Source organism: Sapajus apella, unplaced genomic scaffold, assembly GCF_009761245.1.
Source record: "Sapajus apella isolate SASKATOON/1434 unplaced genomic scaffold, GSC_monkey_1.0 scaffold41, whole genome shotgun sequence".
NCBI classification, from domain to species: domain Eukaryota; kingdom Metazoa; phylum Chordata; class Mammalia; order Primates; family Cebidae; genus Sapajus; species Sapajus apella.
Genome location: NW_022436981.1, coordinates 5,902,252 through 5,919,847, shown reverse-complemented (window position 1 = coordinate 5,919,847; position 17,596 = coordinate 5,902,252). Strand labels below are relative to the sequence as shown.

The window sequence follows — 17,596 nt, the reverse complement described above, 5'->3', positions numbered from 1 at the left end:
GATAACAACAAAATCATCAAGCAACTATCACTTTTTGGCTTTTTAGACAAAAATGCTCCCTTACTTCTCTCCTGTTCTAAATGTTATTATTTTAAACATACCTCATTACTTTTTATTATGCCCAATTAAAGGTACTTGCATATTTGCATCATGTCTTTCATGGTTTAAACTCACTTTGGCACATTAACAAAATCCTATTATTGTTCATTTAACCTTTAGAAAGTTCACAGATATCTAACCTACCTGTCACCAAGATTTGTGTTTATGCATTAGGCATTTCCCAACTGGACCATTTCACAGACTCCTGGCTGGCTCTTCTCATTCATTCGGTGTGTGTTGACAATTGACTGAAAATTTACAAGGTGCTTAAGTTTTTTTGTTTTTTTTTTCTCTAAAGTTCTTGTTTTTGCTCTCCCCCTGGACTGGCATAATGACTTTCTTTTTTTTTTTTTTTTGAGACGGAGTCTCACTCTGTCACCAGACTGGAGTGCAGTGGTTCGATCTCACTCAGGCTGGAGTGCAGTGGCGCAGTGGCACAGTGGCGCAATCTCAGCTCACTGTAACCTCCACCTCCCATATTCCAGCAAGTCTCCTGTCTCAGCTTCCTAAGTAGCTGGGACTACAGGTGTGGGCCATCACGCCCGGCTAATTTTTGTGTTTTTTAGTAGAGATGGGGTTTCACCATGTTGGCCAGGATGATCTCGATCTCCTGACCTCATGATCCCTCCACCACAGCCTCCCAAAGTGCTGGGATTACAGGTGTGAGCCACCCTACTCAGCCATGACTTTCTTCTTTATGTGAGAGTTACCTTTAAAATTAAGGTAGTGTCTTCTTACTTTGTTTCTGTTGCATAGTTTCCAACAAAGAAAAAGAAAGAAGGGGAAAAAAGCTATTCTAATGAATTTTGGGGATAATTTCAATTTCATTTTTACAAAGAAAAAATAGACTCAGGCTGTCCTAGCTTAAGCTCTTATTTTCCAAAGACTTTTAAAAGGAAGCATCCCAAGGAGCTTTAAGCAGAAAAAAAAACAAAAAGGAAATAATTCATTTTCAAGAAATGGACTGTTTCTGCATACATGGAACTCACGTATGGGAACCTGTAGCTGGGCTGGGGCAATAACCTACACATTAACTGTAGTAAGAATATTTTGGGCATAGAAAGCCCACGCTATCCTCGCTGAAACTGGAGCTGGCCTGAAAAAACTTGAGAGGTGCTCAGAGGCTGTGGTAAAGGCATCAGGGACAAATCCTACTGATGATGCTTCCTATCAGTAAAAGACCCCCCTTACCCTGCTTTGCCAATCATCAAAATAGATTTTCACCAGTCCATACTCACCTCTGCCCAATATATCATCTGCAACAGAACAAATCAAATTACACACGTGGAGCATAGCTGCCCTATTTAGAGACACAGCCTGATCTCCTTGGACCAAGCTTTCCATACCAGCTTTCACAAGCCCCAGTTCAGTAGAAAGTGAGGTCCTTACTCACCAGCCTGAGGTGTGCACTGCAGGATGTTGAAAGCATGGGTTTATAGCACTCTCTAGTTGTAGCTCTGCCACTATACTAGAATGAGATAATTCAGCTAAGATACTTGGATACTCCTACGGTGCATCATTGTTTTGATATTCCTTGTGAATTATTTTTTCCTGACAGGGTAAGTGGAGTGGAGGCGAGAAGTCAGAAAAGTAACATTTGTAAGCTAGTTTCTCTGCATGTGCCAGATGCTGTGTAAGCACTTCACATGCACTCTTCACAACAAGAACATTTGTTATTCCCACTGTAGAGAAGAAAAAATTGAGTTTTAGGGTGAGGCATACATCAGTAAGTGGAGAGATTCCAAAACTAAATTCAGAGCCTAAACATACCACACACATGCCAAAAGAACTGGAACTGTGATGGACATTGTCACTGAGGACGGCTTCTCCCAGAACCCGCAGAGACCTATTTCTGGGTGCATCCCACCCTGTTTCCTTCCTGGATGATCTAATGGCTGCAATTCTAGTTGAGGCTCCTTTCTTACTTATAGAATCTCCAAAGTCTCCCAATAATAATTCTTGTCTTCTACTCCTAAGCATTGCCTAGAATGAAATGCACCCTCCAAAGACTACCTGTAAGGCCTTGCAGGATCTTCTCCCTACTCATCTGTACTGCCTAATTTTCACCTATATACCCTTCTTTTCTGTTCTTCAATATTTTTTTTTAACTAGAGGAGAGCATGAACACAGTTCCCGTACTACCACAGATTGTGCAGTAGAATTTCCCAGATTTGAAGGAATCTCAGGGGTCAGTACACCTGATCTGCAATGGATAAGGCTTGCCCTGGAAAAATAATCTTAGGAATCATGGCATCTCCCCTGCCAGGTATATTCTCCTACACATCCTTCAATGCATCCAATATAAACTTTCGTCTATCTTCCAGGTATGCTTCTGCTGGGGCTTCCAGTCATGTGCCTCCACCTCCTTCTTTGCCTGAAAACCCAATCTGTCCTTTAAGCTTTTGCTCAAATAGTACTTCCTCCTTGAAGCCAAACTCTCTCTCCAACCCCTGACTCTGACTTTTCTGTTTAAGAGTAAGTTCCTTGAGGGTTAAATTCGTGTCTTATTCAACATCAATGTGCAGTCACATACTGGGCCAAGGCCACATAATTAACCAGAGTCAGAACTCAGTTCTGATGACCCAACAAGCATGTGGTTTGGGGCTTTGCTGGGATCACAGCAGGGTTTTATGCTATTTTCTTGGGCCATTCAGAGCAGCGAAGGCAAACTGTATCCTCAAATATGTGTCCTTCGAATATGTAAGAAGAAAGTCTTGTTCCATTTTGGATTATCTAGAACAGATTAGCTTGTAGAGTTGTGAAGACTGAAAATGTCATTTGGAGGATTTGAATAACACAAGTGTGGGAGGATAAAAACAATCGACCAAATAACATTTTTTTTCACAGTTAAAAAAAAAAAAAAAAAAACCTGTAATGATGTTCATTCATGAACAAATTTTTATTAGTTCTCATGGCCAATCTGCCAACAGAACAGACTCCATAATGGACCTACACTGCCCTTCTTGCCAGGCTCCACAGCACTCTCACTTGGAAAGACAATTTCAGTTATACCCTATTACATACCAGCCTCTTCATCTCAAGAAATACACATTCCAAGCATCTACTCTGGATATGCCTTTGCGTTTCTGTGGAACTAAACTGGGAACCCATTTCCAAAGTGGCTGGCATGTTTCATTTTAGAGTAAAAACTGGGAAAGTTATTGAGCAAGAACCTGAATTAATCTAAAAGAAACGATAGGAAGAGCGCAGTTTTGGGTGTGAGGAAAATATTCTCTATCTCATGTCAATAACCTCAGTCATTTTTTTTCAACAAGAAAAGGCATTTCCTTTCTTCTTGCTAGCCACCATTCGTATTCAATTAATAACAAACTCTTGTCCATGTTTATTTCCAAAGCACTTCTAAAATCTAATAACCCTCTCTCTGCAGGTACCAGCATTCAGACCCTTAACAGCCCTTATATGGATGTATTTTCCCCCTATTTCTTCTTAAAACTATCCTTCAGTGATTCTCAAACTGTGGAGTATAAAGGAGTCATCTGGGATAAGAATCACCTGAATTTTTTTTTTATTTTGAGACAGAGTCTCACTCTGTCACCCAGCAGCTGGAGTGCAGTGGTATGATCTCAGCTCACTGCAACCTCCACCTCCTAGGTTCAAGCGATTCTCCCGTCTCAGCCTCCCAAGTAGCTGGGACAAGAGGCATGTACCACCACACCCAGCTAATTATTTTTTTAATATTTTTAGTAAAGACAAGATTTCACCATATTGGCCAGGCTGGTCTTGAAACCTTGTGATCCACCTGCCTCAGCCTCCCAAAGTGCTGGGATTACAGGCGTGAGCCACCGTGCCCAGCCTCACCTGCATTATTTAAATGCAGATTTGTAGCCACTATTCCACAGAGAGTCTGATATATGAGGTGTGAGTGGGGCCCAGTGATTTACATTTTAACCAAGCATCCCATGCAACTCTAATATAGGTACTTTGAATGCCACATTTTGATGAGAACAAGGACTACATTGGCCTGAAACTATAGGATTTAAAATAAAAATCTTAAAACAATTTACATGTACTAAAATTTCTCACATCTTTTCCCATAGTCAACTGGAAACAGTGAAAATTATTGACCGTGATGACATAAATGTTCAAAGACCTTCGTGAATTGACGCCTTTCTTTCTCTTACGCACTTCTCAGAGCCTCCAGGATAATACTGTGCCAAGACATACAGTGTGTTCTTCCTCACAGAGCTCTCTCTGGTTTTGAAGACCCTCTTAGAACTTTTTTCTGGCCAACTTCCATCAGAGATCTCCTCTTCTAGCAACGTCCCTGGGTCCCATCCCCTCCCACACCCACATGTCTTAGGAGAGCTCTCCCTGTGCAGCTTCTAACATAGCATTCCCCACAGTGTAGTGAGACCATCTACAGTTGCCCCTTGAACAACACGTGTGAATTGCACAGGTCCACTTGTATATGTGGATTTTTAAAAACACAAAAGTTACACCAAGTGTACCTGCCTCGCCTGCCTCCCCTTCTGCTTCCTCTACCACTTCTGCCTCTGCCACGCCTGATACAGCAAGACCAGCGCCTCTACCTCCTCAGCCCCCTCAACGTGAAGACAATAAGGATAAAAGCGTTATGATGATCCACTTCCACTTAATGGACAGTAAATATATTTTCTCTTTCCTGTGATTTTCTTAGTATTTTCTCTAGCTTATTTTACTGTAAGAATACAGTATATAATACATATAACATGCAAAATATGTGTTAACCGACTGTTTCCGCTCTTGGTAAGGCTTCCAGTCAACAGTAGGCCATTAATAGTTAAGTTTTGGGAGAGTCCGAGGTTATAGGCAGGTTTTTAACTGCATGGCTGATCAGTGCCCCTACCCCCACATTGTTCAACCGTGACCTATTTTCATATAAAGAGCATGCCTTATTTTTTGTCTAGCCTCCTATGTAGGAAACAATCAATAAACAATGTCTATTGGAGTTGATTCTCAAATGCTATCACACTCCCATACAACTGGTTCTCTTATCCCATAAACCAACTTAGGATTTGATGCGCCTGGTCTACAATCTCCTGACTCCCTTAAAAGGAGTAGAAATCAGTTCTTAATTGCTCATCCCAAGTGTAAATCCAGCAGGGAAATAGAATTATTGTAAGAGACCTAGAGTGGGATTTTAAATCAAGCGAGATGAAAGAAGAAATCTAAATACAGAATAAATTGGTCAACAATATAGCAAAGTACCAAGAGTCACAGGCTTTAGAGGCAGACTGAGAAAGCTGGAATCCTAGCTCTTCCATTGACAGGCTGTGTGATTTTGAGCAGGCTGCATAAATTCTCTGTGCCTCAGTTTCCTAATAGGGGACAAAGAATAACCCCTAGGGCTTTTAAAACAGGTAAAAAAGTAGAGCAGACTTTAGCAAAGTTTTTCCATAAAGGGCCAGAAAGCTCCTATTTTAAGTCTCTCAAAACTAATAGTCTCTCTACTCAAAAGGAAAAACAGCTATAGACAACATGTAAACAAACAGACATGGTTGTGTTCAACTAAAACTTTATTTACAAAAACAGGCAGTAGGCCAGATTTGGGCAGAGGGATGTAGTATGCTGACTCTTACTTAAAACCATTGCTCAGCATATGTTAAACTTAATAATGTAGCTTTTATCATTTTGCTTGGAGGAATTTGCTTCCCAGCAAATAATTCAAGTTTCAGCCTTTTATGCAAACTTTAATCATGTTATCACTGTAACGAGAACACATTTTGCCTATTTTTTTTTATTATTGCCTATTTGTTTATCATTGTTTGTTATTTGCCTATTTGTTTATTATTGGAATCAACATAAAATGAGCTGATATCTAAGACTCATCACCTCAAAAGATTTCCTCAGATACTTCATTTATGTTTGTCATCAGAAATAAAACCAGCAGGGTGTTTTCTGAAACAATATAACTTCCCCTATAATTTCAACCATTCTGAAGCACAGAATTTAATCTGAAAAACCCGTAAGACACTATAGTGGGAAATATGCCAATAACAGCAGCAGCCTGATTAATTTGAATGGTTTTGTTCATTTGAAAATCATTTATATTTAATGATGAACTGTTAATTAATAATTGTATTAAATTAAATTCAAACAACACTGAATGAAATCAAGGCACTAAACTACTGAATGTGGAATAAATTACTCCCTTTCTCCTCTCCAGTATCACATTTCTACTTATACTGTAGTGTGTGTGTGTGTTTATATGTATGTTCCTAACTTCCAGAATTACTTACAGATTTCTGATGAGCAAGTCATGGCATCACTACCCAGGAAATTCAGGGTGTCCTGGGGTGAGTTCAACAGCCACATATTCTTGTTGTGATTCTTATTGTGCTGTTAAACTACACGTACAATTACTTAACCGCTTCTGATATCTGCTCCAGGAGCTAAAAATAAATATTTTTAAAAATAAATTTAAAGAAGCCGCACCTGCCTCCTTTTTGTACCAACTTTTGCAAGCCTATTTTTTTTTTTGGCAAGGTTTGTCTAGAAGTTGTTGCTTTCCTCTGCCCACACAGTCCTCAGCTTTATTAAATCTTCTAAATGCCTGTCTTCATTTGCAGGGCTTGGAACAGCAGCAGCTGCTGCAACCCAGAATGAGACAGGAAATTCTCTTGCTTATTAACAGCCTTAAGCACCCACATTGCCCTCACTCTCGCCCTCCCTTCCACCATATTTGCTCAGCCTCAATACACTCTAGTTGCTCTAACTCTTGTCATGAACACCCTTGAACCAGTCACTTCTTACAATGAAGTCTACATAATCTCCTGGCTCCCAACTGACCTGACTCCTGATTTTCCATGTCTGCCCTGGTACCTCATCTGACTGTACAGAAAATAGCTCAAAAGAGGTGGGTAGGGTCATCTCTAACCTTGGAACGCCTTTCCATGCTTTGGAGACGTATCATCTTTGTGGAGTGTGTGGTTTCATTGCCATCCTGAGCTAAGAGCCTCAACTGTGCCCCACACACAGGCTTAACTGCAGATTGAGATTATCCTATGGATGAATGCCCTGCCAATCCCCACTGGCAGTGAGTTTCTGCAAAACACTGGCTTGTAAGTGTCTGTACAATGTTCAGGCCCAGTCCTGCATGTAGAGAAGGGTGCCTGATTCTCCACTCTCTGGAAATGTCATGAGTAACTTGCTGCTTCAGTGCTATTCTTCTTCACTTTCAATCATTTAAGTCATTTTATCAGCCTGGTCTCACACATGGATTTCCTTCTACATGGATGGAATGTCAAAATGTGCAGCTTCAGGTCTATTCTGAGGAATCTGAATATATCCCACATGCTTGCTGACAAATTTAGCTACTTTTTTACATGGATTAGGTGCTTTTTTCCCCTCTAATTATATTTTGTTCATTTTATTCATTTGGGTGTGTATATATGTGGGTCAGGCAGCTATTGGAAATGAATGCCACTCTCAAAATAGAAAATACTTAGATAAGTGTAACTCTTGGCATTAAGGAAAATATCCTTCTTTCTGAATAGATTAGCTCTAGGTAGTCAATCCTAACATATCTGTATGTGAAGAAATGCTGACTCACCCAAAAGCTTCATTTTTCCCTTCCCTGGTTTCTTGAAGAGGCGAATGGGCCTTTGGCCCTAGTGTTCCACTGAAGGCTGTCATCTCAGAATTCTCCCCCCCAAGATAGCTGATGCCATCATCTCCCTTTGTCCTGAGGGTGAAACATACCTTGGAGAGTGTCCTGCTCACAGAGCCCCAGTATCCAGGGACACTTTCAAGACTCCAAGTCCGCTCATTGATTAGAGTACTATTTCTCAGGACACTTCTGACTGTGACCACATACAATGGGAAAATACTTTAAAACATATTAGTCTTAACAGAATCATCGACTTAAACTCAATGAGCATGAAAGTCACCTTGTTAAATTACAGATTCTGATTCAGTAGTAGGTCAGGCATGGGGCTGAAGTTGATTTTTTTTTTTTTTTCCTAATCAGCTCTCAGGAGACACCCAGCAGAATTTCTGTTTCTGCCTGTATTCCTGAAAAGATCTATAGTGAGAACTGGGGTTCCCATCCCAGTAAACTGTCTACTAGAAGGCTGATTATCTCGACCCTTTCATAGGCAAGGTGCTCTGACCCCCTTCTCCATCTCCAGGATATCTCCAGGATGACTCCCACTGGAATGGAGTAAATCGCTGTTCTCCGTGGTCTCATACACTACGTGCCACCTCCAATCATGGCTTAAAAGGGCAAATGTTTTTCATAGCATTAGTTCCTAACACTAGAAGTTTCCTGTGGCAGAGCTACCAGCGGCTATTTCCACAGAATCTTAGTGTGTTTCTCACTTTACGAAAAGCTTGAACATCTCCCAGATCTACAGTGACTAGACATACTGAGAAATGTCCGCCTACCTCCTCAAGAGCAGGACTCACTCCTATCACTACAAAACCCACTTGGAATAATCACCTATTTCCTCTAATAGTGATGATAACAATAGTTTACTTTTATTTTATACTTTCAATAGACCAGAACTTTCCTAAGAATCTTACAGACTACACATGAATCACAACAAATCCTAATGAGGTGAGACTGTCCCTATTCCACAATGAGGACAACCAGGGACACTGAGAGATCAAGTAATTTGCCTACACAGCTGGTAAATGATGACACCTGAGTTTAAAATCAAGTCTGCTGATTCTGAAACTGTACTCTGAACTGCTATTCTGTGTCTCCAATGCTCTAGGTATTGTTTGGAAGAAAAAGTTGTAATCCACACTGCCCCAAATCACTTGGCCAGCTCCATTTTGCTGTATCCTGAGGAAGAAAACTACTCAAGAAATTTTCGTTTGCTCAAACCAAACATTCAAACATCCAAAGATAACAGGAGAACATTGGCCCTGGCAATGAGTGAATTCTGCTCTAGAAGACCTCGTAAAAGCCCCGTATTTCTCTCCTCATCTGGGGAACAGAGGTATATATGCAAATCAATTCCCAGGACCTGTCTTGATATTTTGCAGTTTCTCTCATCAAAGTAAACCCATAGGTCTTCATCTAAAAACTATTACACTTAAAGGCATTTACAATATATAGAAAGCTCAAAACTTTGTCAAAACCCTCAAATCCCTAAGGAACTAAAAACACATTGTTTCCTTCTTTTGTATCTTCCAAACATTCAGGACAGTGTATACTGCAGGTGCCTAAATGTGCCTGAATGCAAATCTGAATGAGTGAATGCAGTATTTACGTATGTACATTTCGCCAATGTTAAACCAAAATAAAACAAAGCCAACAAAGCACATGTATACTTGATAGAACTTTTTATCACACATGTGTTTTAAATAATATTTGTCTGCCTAATCCAGACTTCATGGTGCATGTGAGGGTATACTTGTCAGGCTAAGGAAAGCAGGTTCAAAGTAATTGAGAAAAGCAGTTTAAATGACAGTGTTTTGATTCAAATTTCTTAAAGCATTTTTATAATATATCCCATGTAGTCCCATAATCTGATGGACAAATACGTTGAAGATTCAATCACTTAAAAATCATTGAGGGCCACAGTGGTGACAAGGGATTTTGCAATATGGCCTCCACTAATAGCACAAGGCTTTGAGCAAAGTCTGTACTGACTGAGGGCATGCCCTTGAATGTGTTTTCTTAGCAAATTCCCTGTGGGTCTTGTATTTCTTGCCTTTTGGCCTATTTTAACAGAATGGTCAATGCTTTGACCTCCTAGACAATGAGACCTGGCTCCCTTTCTACAAAATCAGTTATTGAATCGAAGATTGATGCTATCTCTGCTAACCTTTTTGCTTTAATGACATATATCTTCATTCTATATATAATGTTCTCTGATGTTTTGGCAGCCTTTAAGACATTGCATTATGTTGGCATCATTGATCTCTGCAACAGCCTGCTCATCAGCTAGTTCTGACTCTTCCTCTCTTTGTCTTTTCTCCTTCATTTGCACTAACTTAATGGAGAATCATTTCCATTTGTGGATTTGTGGTTCATGTTGCTAAAGGTCATCAGAGGCAGTGGTGGGAAATTAAATCAGATGGATTTTTGTAGTTACCATTTCAGTTCTAACTAAGCATACTGCTTGATTCTTGAGACAACTGCATTTCTAAAAGTCAAAAACTTGGATTTTACTGTGAAATATACTCTTATTGCTTCATTCTACTTGGAAAAAATTAAAATATATTTAGATTTTATTATGATTCTTGAAATCCAACTTTTCAAGTTAGTAGGGCATTTCTACTCTCAATCTCCATGTTATAAATTTATTTACTCATTTATTTATTAACAAGATAGGCCATGTTTAAATGAAAGTCCAGGGATCTAGAATTTTACATTCTTGATTCAATACTCTAGCTTATGTTTCCATATCTCCCCCAAGCCATTACTTGTTTGATTTCAACCATTAACTTTCCAAATGTTCTTTATGTATCAGGCACTGGGCCAGTTATGAGAACCCAAAGGAGAACAGGCATAGCTACAGGCTCAAAGATTTTGCAGTCTTTCTCCTAAAGCCCCAGACATAAAATGTAATATATGTTTTTAAGCTAAAATTAAATTTATAGAAGTGTTTGAGGACTGTACAGAGTTTTCTCAAATTGTTGGAAGCCACTGGAAAAGTAAAACCCACTCAGAAAATTGTCCACTGACAGTCTGGTGTACATGAGCCAGCCTTCAATGACTCCTTGCTTTTTCTTCCTCCATTCTGCCCCAAGGACCACATCTTTATCAAGTCTGGTGCCTCCTAGCTCTCAGAATGTTACCCAAAACAAGGCAGAACCAAAGCATGGAGGATTTCAATCATATTTTTCAAATCAATAGCAGAAATTAACTCTAGGATCTTCTCCAAAGCGTCTACAATTTAAACTTTTTTTTCCTTTTCACTATGCTAATTTTTCTTATTACATGTATTTATAAAGCCATGTTGAAGACCACATTCTAGTTAAACAGTTCAATGAATCTACCTTTAAACAGTTAAACTGTCTACCTTCATGGACGTTTGTACAATGTTAATGTTAAATTCCACTTTCTAGACAAATCTACATTAACCTGAGTGTTCTTTTCTCCTTTTCTAACCTCTACTGCCATTCATCATCCACGTCCGTAATTATCCCCACACACAAAAGAAGAGGAAGGAAAAAAGCCTCCTTCACTTTACCTTCCTCAGGTCATTTAAAACCAGCAATTTCTCTTTTAGCATTCTTATCCTACCTGCTTCACTCTGCAACTCTATAATCCCCACATCATTGAGTATGACTTTAGACTATTTTTAACTACCTATTTTGAATATCTTTACCTATGTTTCAAATGCTCCATGTTCAACGTATTCTAAATATAATTCACTCCCCCATCCCACTCGCTCTCCTGTATTTTCCCCCCTGTAGCCACCATTATCTAAATTATTTCCTAAGCAGATGGTCCCAAGTTATTCTCAACTCTTATTCCTCCATGTAATCAATTACCACTTTTTTGTCACTTTTTAAAATACTTAAACCTCCATTTTCATCTTCATTTTTATTGCCATTTCTTAATTCAGGTCCTCGTATGTTGTAATTTTTTTATAAAGCCTCTCAGCTGGTCTGCCAATCCCTAATCTTGATTCCCCACTCTCGTGCGGTCAATACACCCTCGACACTGCCACCAGACTGGTCTTTCTTCCCCAGCCAAAAATCATGAATGGTCTCCCTATCACCGTCACGGTAAAATCCATGTAACAGCATAAACAACAAAGCCCTTGGGATCTGATTTGACTCCTGCCAGACTATCACTCCCAGCTCCACTTCTGACCACCACTCACCTTAATAATAATTAGTACACAGGGTGCTTCTCTGTCACAGAAAAGTGACTTATGTGGATACTATATATTATAGTGCTAAGTGACTCATGTGGGTATTATCTCATAAGTCTCACAATGACTCTGTGATACCATTGTTATTATCCGCATGTTTCAAACTTGCCAAAGTACACAGAGGAGGGGTGCAAGCCCAGGCAGTCTGACTGTGCTTTACAGCTGTGTCTACTTTCATCTGAAGTGCCACATGCTTTTACACCTCTAAAATTTGCACGTCTGCTAAAAAGTTCCTTGCCTTTCTATTCTAATCACAATTCTGCCTCTTCTTTTCTCCAGACTTTGGTGTGCAGTCATTAGCCCCAAACAGAGTTGTTGCTTTTTGTTGTTGTTGTGCTCAAGAGCACGTTTTCCAACATCTATTTGGCATTTATCTTAAACCAATGACACATACCAACTCATTCCTCATCCCACACCCCCAACTCTCAAGCAAAGACAAAGGGACTGAAGGTGCCATGTCCCGAGGTTGAGCCCTAGAGGAGGGTATGATTCTCTACAAACCTTCAAATGGAAGGAGTGGAGAGATTATCAGTGGCATGAAAGAGGCCACCCTCTTCCCCTTTTCATTGTTCTTGCTGGCCATTACCAGAAAGGCAGAATCACAATTAAGTTCATGGCAGAAGGCAAGGTAGATGGGATGGAGAAGCATAGAGAACACCTGTCTAGTCATTGAATTTAAAGAACTGCACTGTAGATGGCCCTGCTTATCAGATTAGGAGCAAAGATAATAGACAATGAGTAGAAAACCTATTTGGACACAGTATCTACATGCCTCCTCCTTTCAGTAGCTTTTAAAGGGCAGGGAACTGTCTTTGAAATCACTCCATCTCATTCATACCTACATCTCTTTATTTATCTGCCTCTAAAGGTGTTTGTTTAAAAAAAGTAATGAAAAAAAGAAATAAGCTAATAAAGAACAAAGAGAAGAAACAACACTTACAAATAGCTGTCTTCACTAAATTCACTTCTTAAGCAATTACAACTCATAATGCCCTGTTACATCCACTATTTTAGTAAGTAGAACTTAATGAGAAAACCCACGTGGGTAAAATTACCATCAGTGGAAATTACTGCTGTCTTCAAATTTGTAGATACGAGAGAGTTTTCCATTTAGGGATTTAAGGCAAAACTGATTTCCCCAGAGAACTTTTTTGTGGAACCACTGCCATCAGAATGTGACCCTCCCCCAGCATGAAAAATGGCTGTGAGAATCAAAGCATCCACCAGTCAAAGAGCCATCGCCCAACATACGTGATCGTCCATCTAAATGAACCCCAGAAACTGCCTCCCTAACCGGACATTAAGAAACAATAATGACAATGATGGAATAAAATTAAATAACACCCTAATAAATAAAACGTCTCAACATTTTTCTATCTCACACTCCATACTGTTTGGCATGACAATAGGTTTTAAAGAAAAGAAAGTTCCAGGGACGCTCATCCTGATAATATTCATTAAATTAGTATCCTGTAATCTAGTTTCCATTTAGCCATTGGAATTTCCCAGCAACCCCTGGCTTGAGGAAAAGTGTACAAAATATAAAAATATAATATAAAGACAAAAGTGCGGCCACAATCAAATGTTTACAGCAATGAAGAGGCAAATAAGTGAATATGCGTGTCCATAGTGATACTGTATCCATCTTCATACCTCTTCATGAATCTCCAGCACGGCAGAAGACTTCCTGACTGTGGTTACAGTGTGCAGTCTACATATAGGAGAAGAAAATGCAATTTAATATATACATATATAAAAATGCATAAATAGTATGTATTTACATATATAACTATGTAATACTATGTATTTATATATGTATTACATAACATATACACACACATAAATACATATGTACATATACATGCATATGTATATGCCAAACTTGACTACCATGAGGATTATGTGCACAAATCTTGAATTAGAGACAGAAAGAAAATAATAATTCAATTTGGAATATTCCAAGTCAAGGAATTATTTGGGCAGAGCTTTCCAAAAATAAACCACTTGTTTACAGCACATTTCCTGTGCCGTAATGAGTTTCCTGTCTTCTAGAACAAAATTAATTGCACACCTACCTGCACTCGACTAGGCTTGTGATTCACCTACTGAAGGAATGTTCTTTATGAAGACAGCATTACAAACCAAGGTGGTCAGGGGAGGTTTCATTATGTTAGCAATGCCAGAGTTTGGGGCTTTGTTCTTCCTCATTATCTTTACACAATACCAGGAATGCAAATGCCTCCGTCCTTCACTGCACACCCCTAATCAAATGTTTGAATCCCCAGTGCCTTTTGAACATTTCTTCTCCATCTGAGATAGGTCTAGCACCTGCAGCCTTTTTCCTCTGTCACTGACCACAGGTGGCCTCATTGGTCTCTGTGTAGGCAGAGGCCTAGGACTCCATGAGCTACACTGCCAGTGTCTTCCTTCCTCAGCCTCTGGTTCATTAGCTTTCAACAATGTGCAAGAGAATCATCTGGGAGAGGTAAACCATCAAACAATGGAAGCGCAGGGCCGATCCAGACAAAGCCAAATCTCTGCAGGTGAGGCCCAGGCAGCAGTCATTTTTCAAAATTCCCCAGGTGTCTCCATGACACAGCCAGGGTGGAGAAGTGCTGTTGACAACATATGGGAGACTACATCTGGATACCCAGGTGTAGGGAAGAATAACATTCCAGAGAGAGCTCTTGGCCACATTTGTTTCCTTTGGCTCACCAGCTTCTACCAAAATCTCAGAGGATTCAATTCAGGAGGAAAAAACAACTTTAACTTTCAATGAACTGCTAAGATGATCCAAATTTTTTTCCACAATCCCATATTCAGTACGTTAGCTTTATTATTTGATTTCAAAATATTTCCCAAGAGGGTGATCCCTTATAAGCAAAAACATTTGGGGACTCAGAAAAGAAAATAACAAGGATATTGATTAATCCAGTTTAATTCACTTGTTCTGGTTTGTGCAATAATTCTGAACTAGCTTCACATCACTTAACCTTGCTCTACAGACCTGCACATTACTCACTTGCATAGCTTCTTAATAACAACAAAGAGAAACGAGGTTTCATTTTGTCTTCTTTGTAAAGATTAAAAAGAAACCTCTGGTGGTACCATCCTCCCTTCTGCTCTTCTCTGAAGCAGCCCCTTCCAAAATCTGTGACTCAACATCTCTTCAGCATTCCTTCTGCAAAGAGACTTCAACCTCTAGCACCTAAGTGCTCCTCACTGCTTCAGCTCTATTGCCTACTTTTTCTCCGAAAGCTGACCCTCTAGAGAGTAGAAACAGCCCCTGTCCTCCTCCAGCAGAGCAATTGCTATATTACGTATAAACAGCTAATAGGAACCAGTGAACCAAGCTGTCTCTTGCCTGATTGATTTTCCCAAAGGTCTGCGGCCCTAAGTCACTTTCTCCCACATAAATTTCCTTCTTCCTGTTGTTGAGTATCGAATATTTATAGGCTCCTCATAGTTGGGAGTGAATGTACAGAACACAGAGGCAGTCAGAGGCAAAATTATGAGGTACATGAAATTTGCTTGCAGTCATTCCTGTCAAATTCCCGTCTCCTTCAGATGAAGAAGTGCCCCATTAATTTCTCCCACAACTGCTCTATTAAAATTATTCTCTCTATCTGCATTTGTAACAAAATATCAACAGCTGACGAGGACATAGTGTTATTACTTCAGAAACAGAAGTGTTTTAGCATTTGGATTTAACTGTTCAATTCAACAGCAAAGGCATTCACCATTAAAAATATGAAAGCACTACTAACAATTGTTCCTTAGATCTTTTCACACATCAATTCTGCTTAATTCTTACAACTTCAGGTATTGTTATTCGTTTATTCCAATTCTAGGCTCTATGAAGTTAATTTGCTCAAAGATACAGACCTATTGTAAATAGCTGAACCTTAAATACTGGTCTTCTAACTTCAAATTCTGTGTCTCTTCCCCTGTACCACAGCAACAATGATAATGCTACCCTTTATTTGTGCCTTTCTGTCATCTTTTCATTTGATCCATGGGGAGGAACCTAAAAGTCCAAAATATTTGTCACTTGCTCAGGCACATTGAAAGGACAAGACAAAATCCACATCTTCTCATAGCTAGTTCTACCTTCTTTCCACTGTCCCTTACTTACTCAAGGAAAGAAGTACTTAAAATCTAGAAATCAAGTAAATAAGAATCAAAAGCACTGAGACCTGGGGCCGTCTTGACACCCCTCACCTCAGACCACGAATTCAGGAATTCAGGTGTTTGTTCCACTTTTTACTGCTAATACTGACTCTGAGTAAACACAGAAGACCACCAATCACCCCCAAGTCTTTACTCGCCCTGATTCTTTTGGGCCTTTAGGAAAAATAATGCTAGATCCCCAAACTCTCTTCATCGTGTAGCAGAAACAGTATCAACCAAAAAGCATGCATTTTGAAACCCAGTAGATTTGAATTTGAATTCCTCCTCTGTTAACTTTCTAGCTGTTTAAACATGGGCAGCTTACTTAACTTTAACCTTACTTGAACCTCAATTTCTTCTTCTGACAAAGAAAAAGAATAACCTGGGGCTCTTGTGAGAATAAAATAAAAGAAACCTGGCACAGAGTAGAAATGTCATCTCCCTCTCCCCTTTCTTCTTCTGCCTGCCCAACTTTTATTTCCTTAGCTAGTGGTTGTGATATGTCAAACAAGAGAATCGTTCTGTTGTGAGGTCAAGGCCATGTAAAACAGTATTATTGGAATAAAAGGGATTTGCTCCCAGATATGGAAAGTACAAGCCATGGATAAATAGTGGTTGTGGCTCAAATTGACACATCTCTGTAACTTAGTTGCTCCAGGATCAAAAACAGAATCACTTCTCGCTATCTATCCATGTCATACAAACTCTAATAGCTGATTACTTGATTTCAGGAATTTTTATAAGAAAAATAAAGTTATTTCTACAATACTCCTAGGTGATGAGCTTTAGCCCTAAGAAAACAGCATATCTGAGTAGCTTGAACTACACAGGATTTTGAAACAAAGAGACTGTAATTCATTTAAAGCTTCTGAAATTTTACCTGAAGTCTTCGAGAGACTTCTTCTTGGTTGCTCTCAAACCACCAGTTTGGCAACAGGCAAATTTGTAATCAATAACTTGGTAGATGATGGGATTGTACATCGCTGCAGACTTTGCAAGCAGGGTTGGCACCACAGAGAGCTGTATGGGAATGGAGTCTGGCCTTCCAAAAGCTGACCACACAGACACCACTGCATAAGGAATCCAGGCAATCAGGAATCCAGCACAAATCAACATCGCTACCTGATGAGGGAAAGCAGCAGAGAAAAGAATCAAGATGACTGGTAAGGACATGAGTCTGAAACATTGGGTACGGAGAAGGATCAGGTCACTTCTTCACACCCAAGAGAGTCTGTCATTGCTTTCATATACTGTGTCCATAGCAATCATTTCATATGGACTTCTGAGAAGTTCAGCCAAAAGAAGTGATTATAATTTTTTATCCCATTTACCACATCCTATGCAGTTTCCACTCTAGAATCTGAATGTACCCAAAGACCCAAAATATAACCCTCAAATAGCTGTCAGATTATGCCTCCGTGGGTCAGGAAATCATAATATTTCTGGACTTCTCAACCTACATTCACTTAAAAACTCATTGGAAAATATAT

The 17,596-nt window shown here is 39.5% G+C and overlaps 1 protein-coding gene and 1 non-coding gene across 2 annotated transcripts in view; both read right to left on the bottom strand.

The window, feature by feature from the left end:
* Positions 1-1,065: 1,065 nt before the first annotated feature.
* Positions 1,066-17,596, bottom strand: part of OPN5 (opsin 5) — a 42,305-nt gene continuing 25,774 nt past the window's right edge. Inside the window, exons 5-7 of the mRNA XM_032299358.1 lie at positions 16,987-17,228; positions 13,590-13,647; positions 1,066-1,781 (exon numbers count right to left, since the gene is read on the bottom strand). Coding sequence (XP_032155249.1) covers positions 1,773-1,781; positions 13,590-13,647; positions 16,987-17,228 — 309 coding nt within the window. The 3' untranslated portion in view covers positions 1,066-1,772. The remainder of the gene's footprint in view (positions 1,782-13,589; positions 13,648-16,986; positions 17,229-17,596) is intronic.
* LOC116565935 lies at positions 2,209-2,373 on the bottom strand. The gene has a single exon (XR_004275674.1). It is a non-coding gene; the product is annotated as a U1 spliceosomal RNA (small nuclear RNA).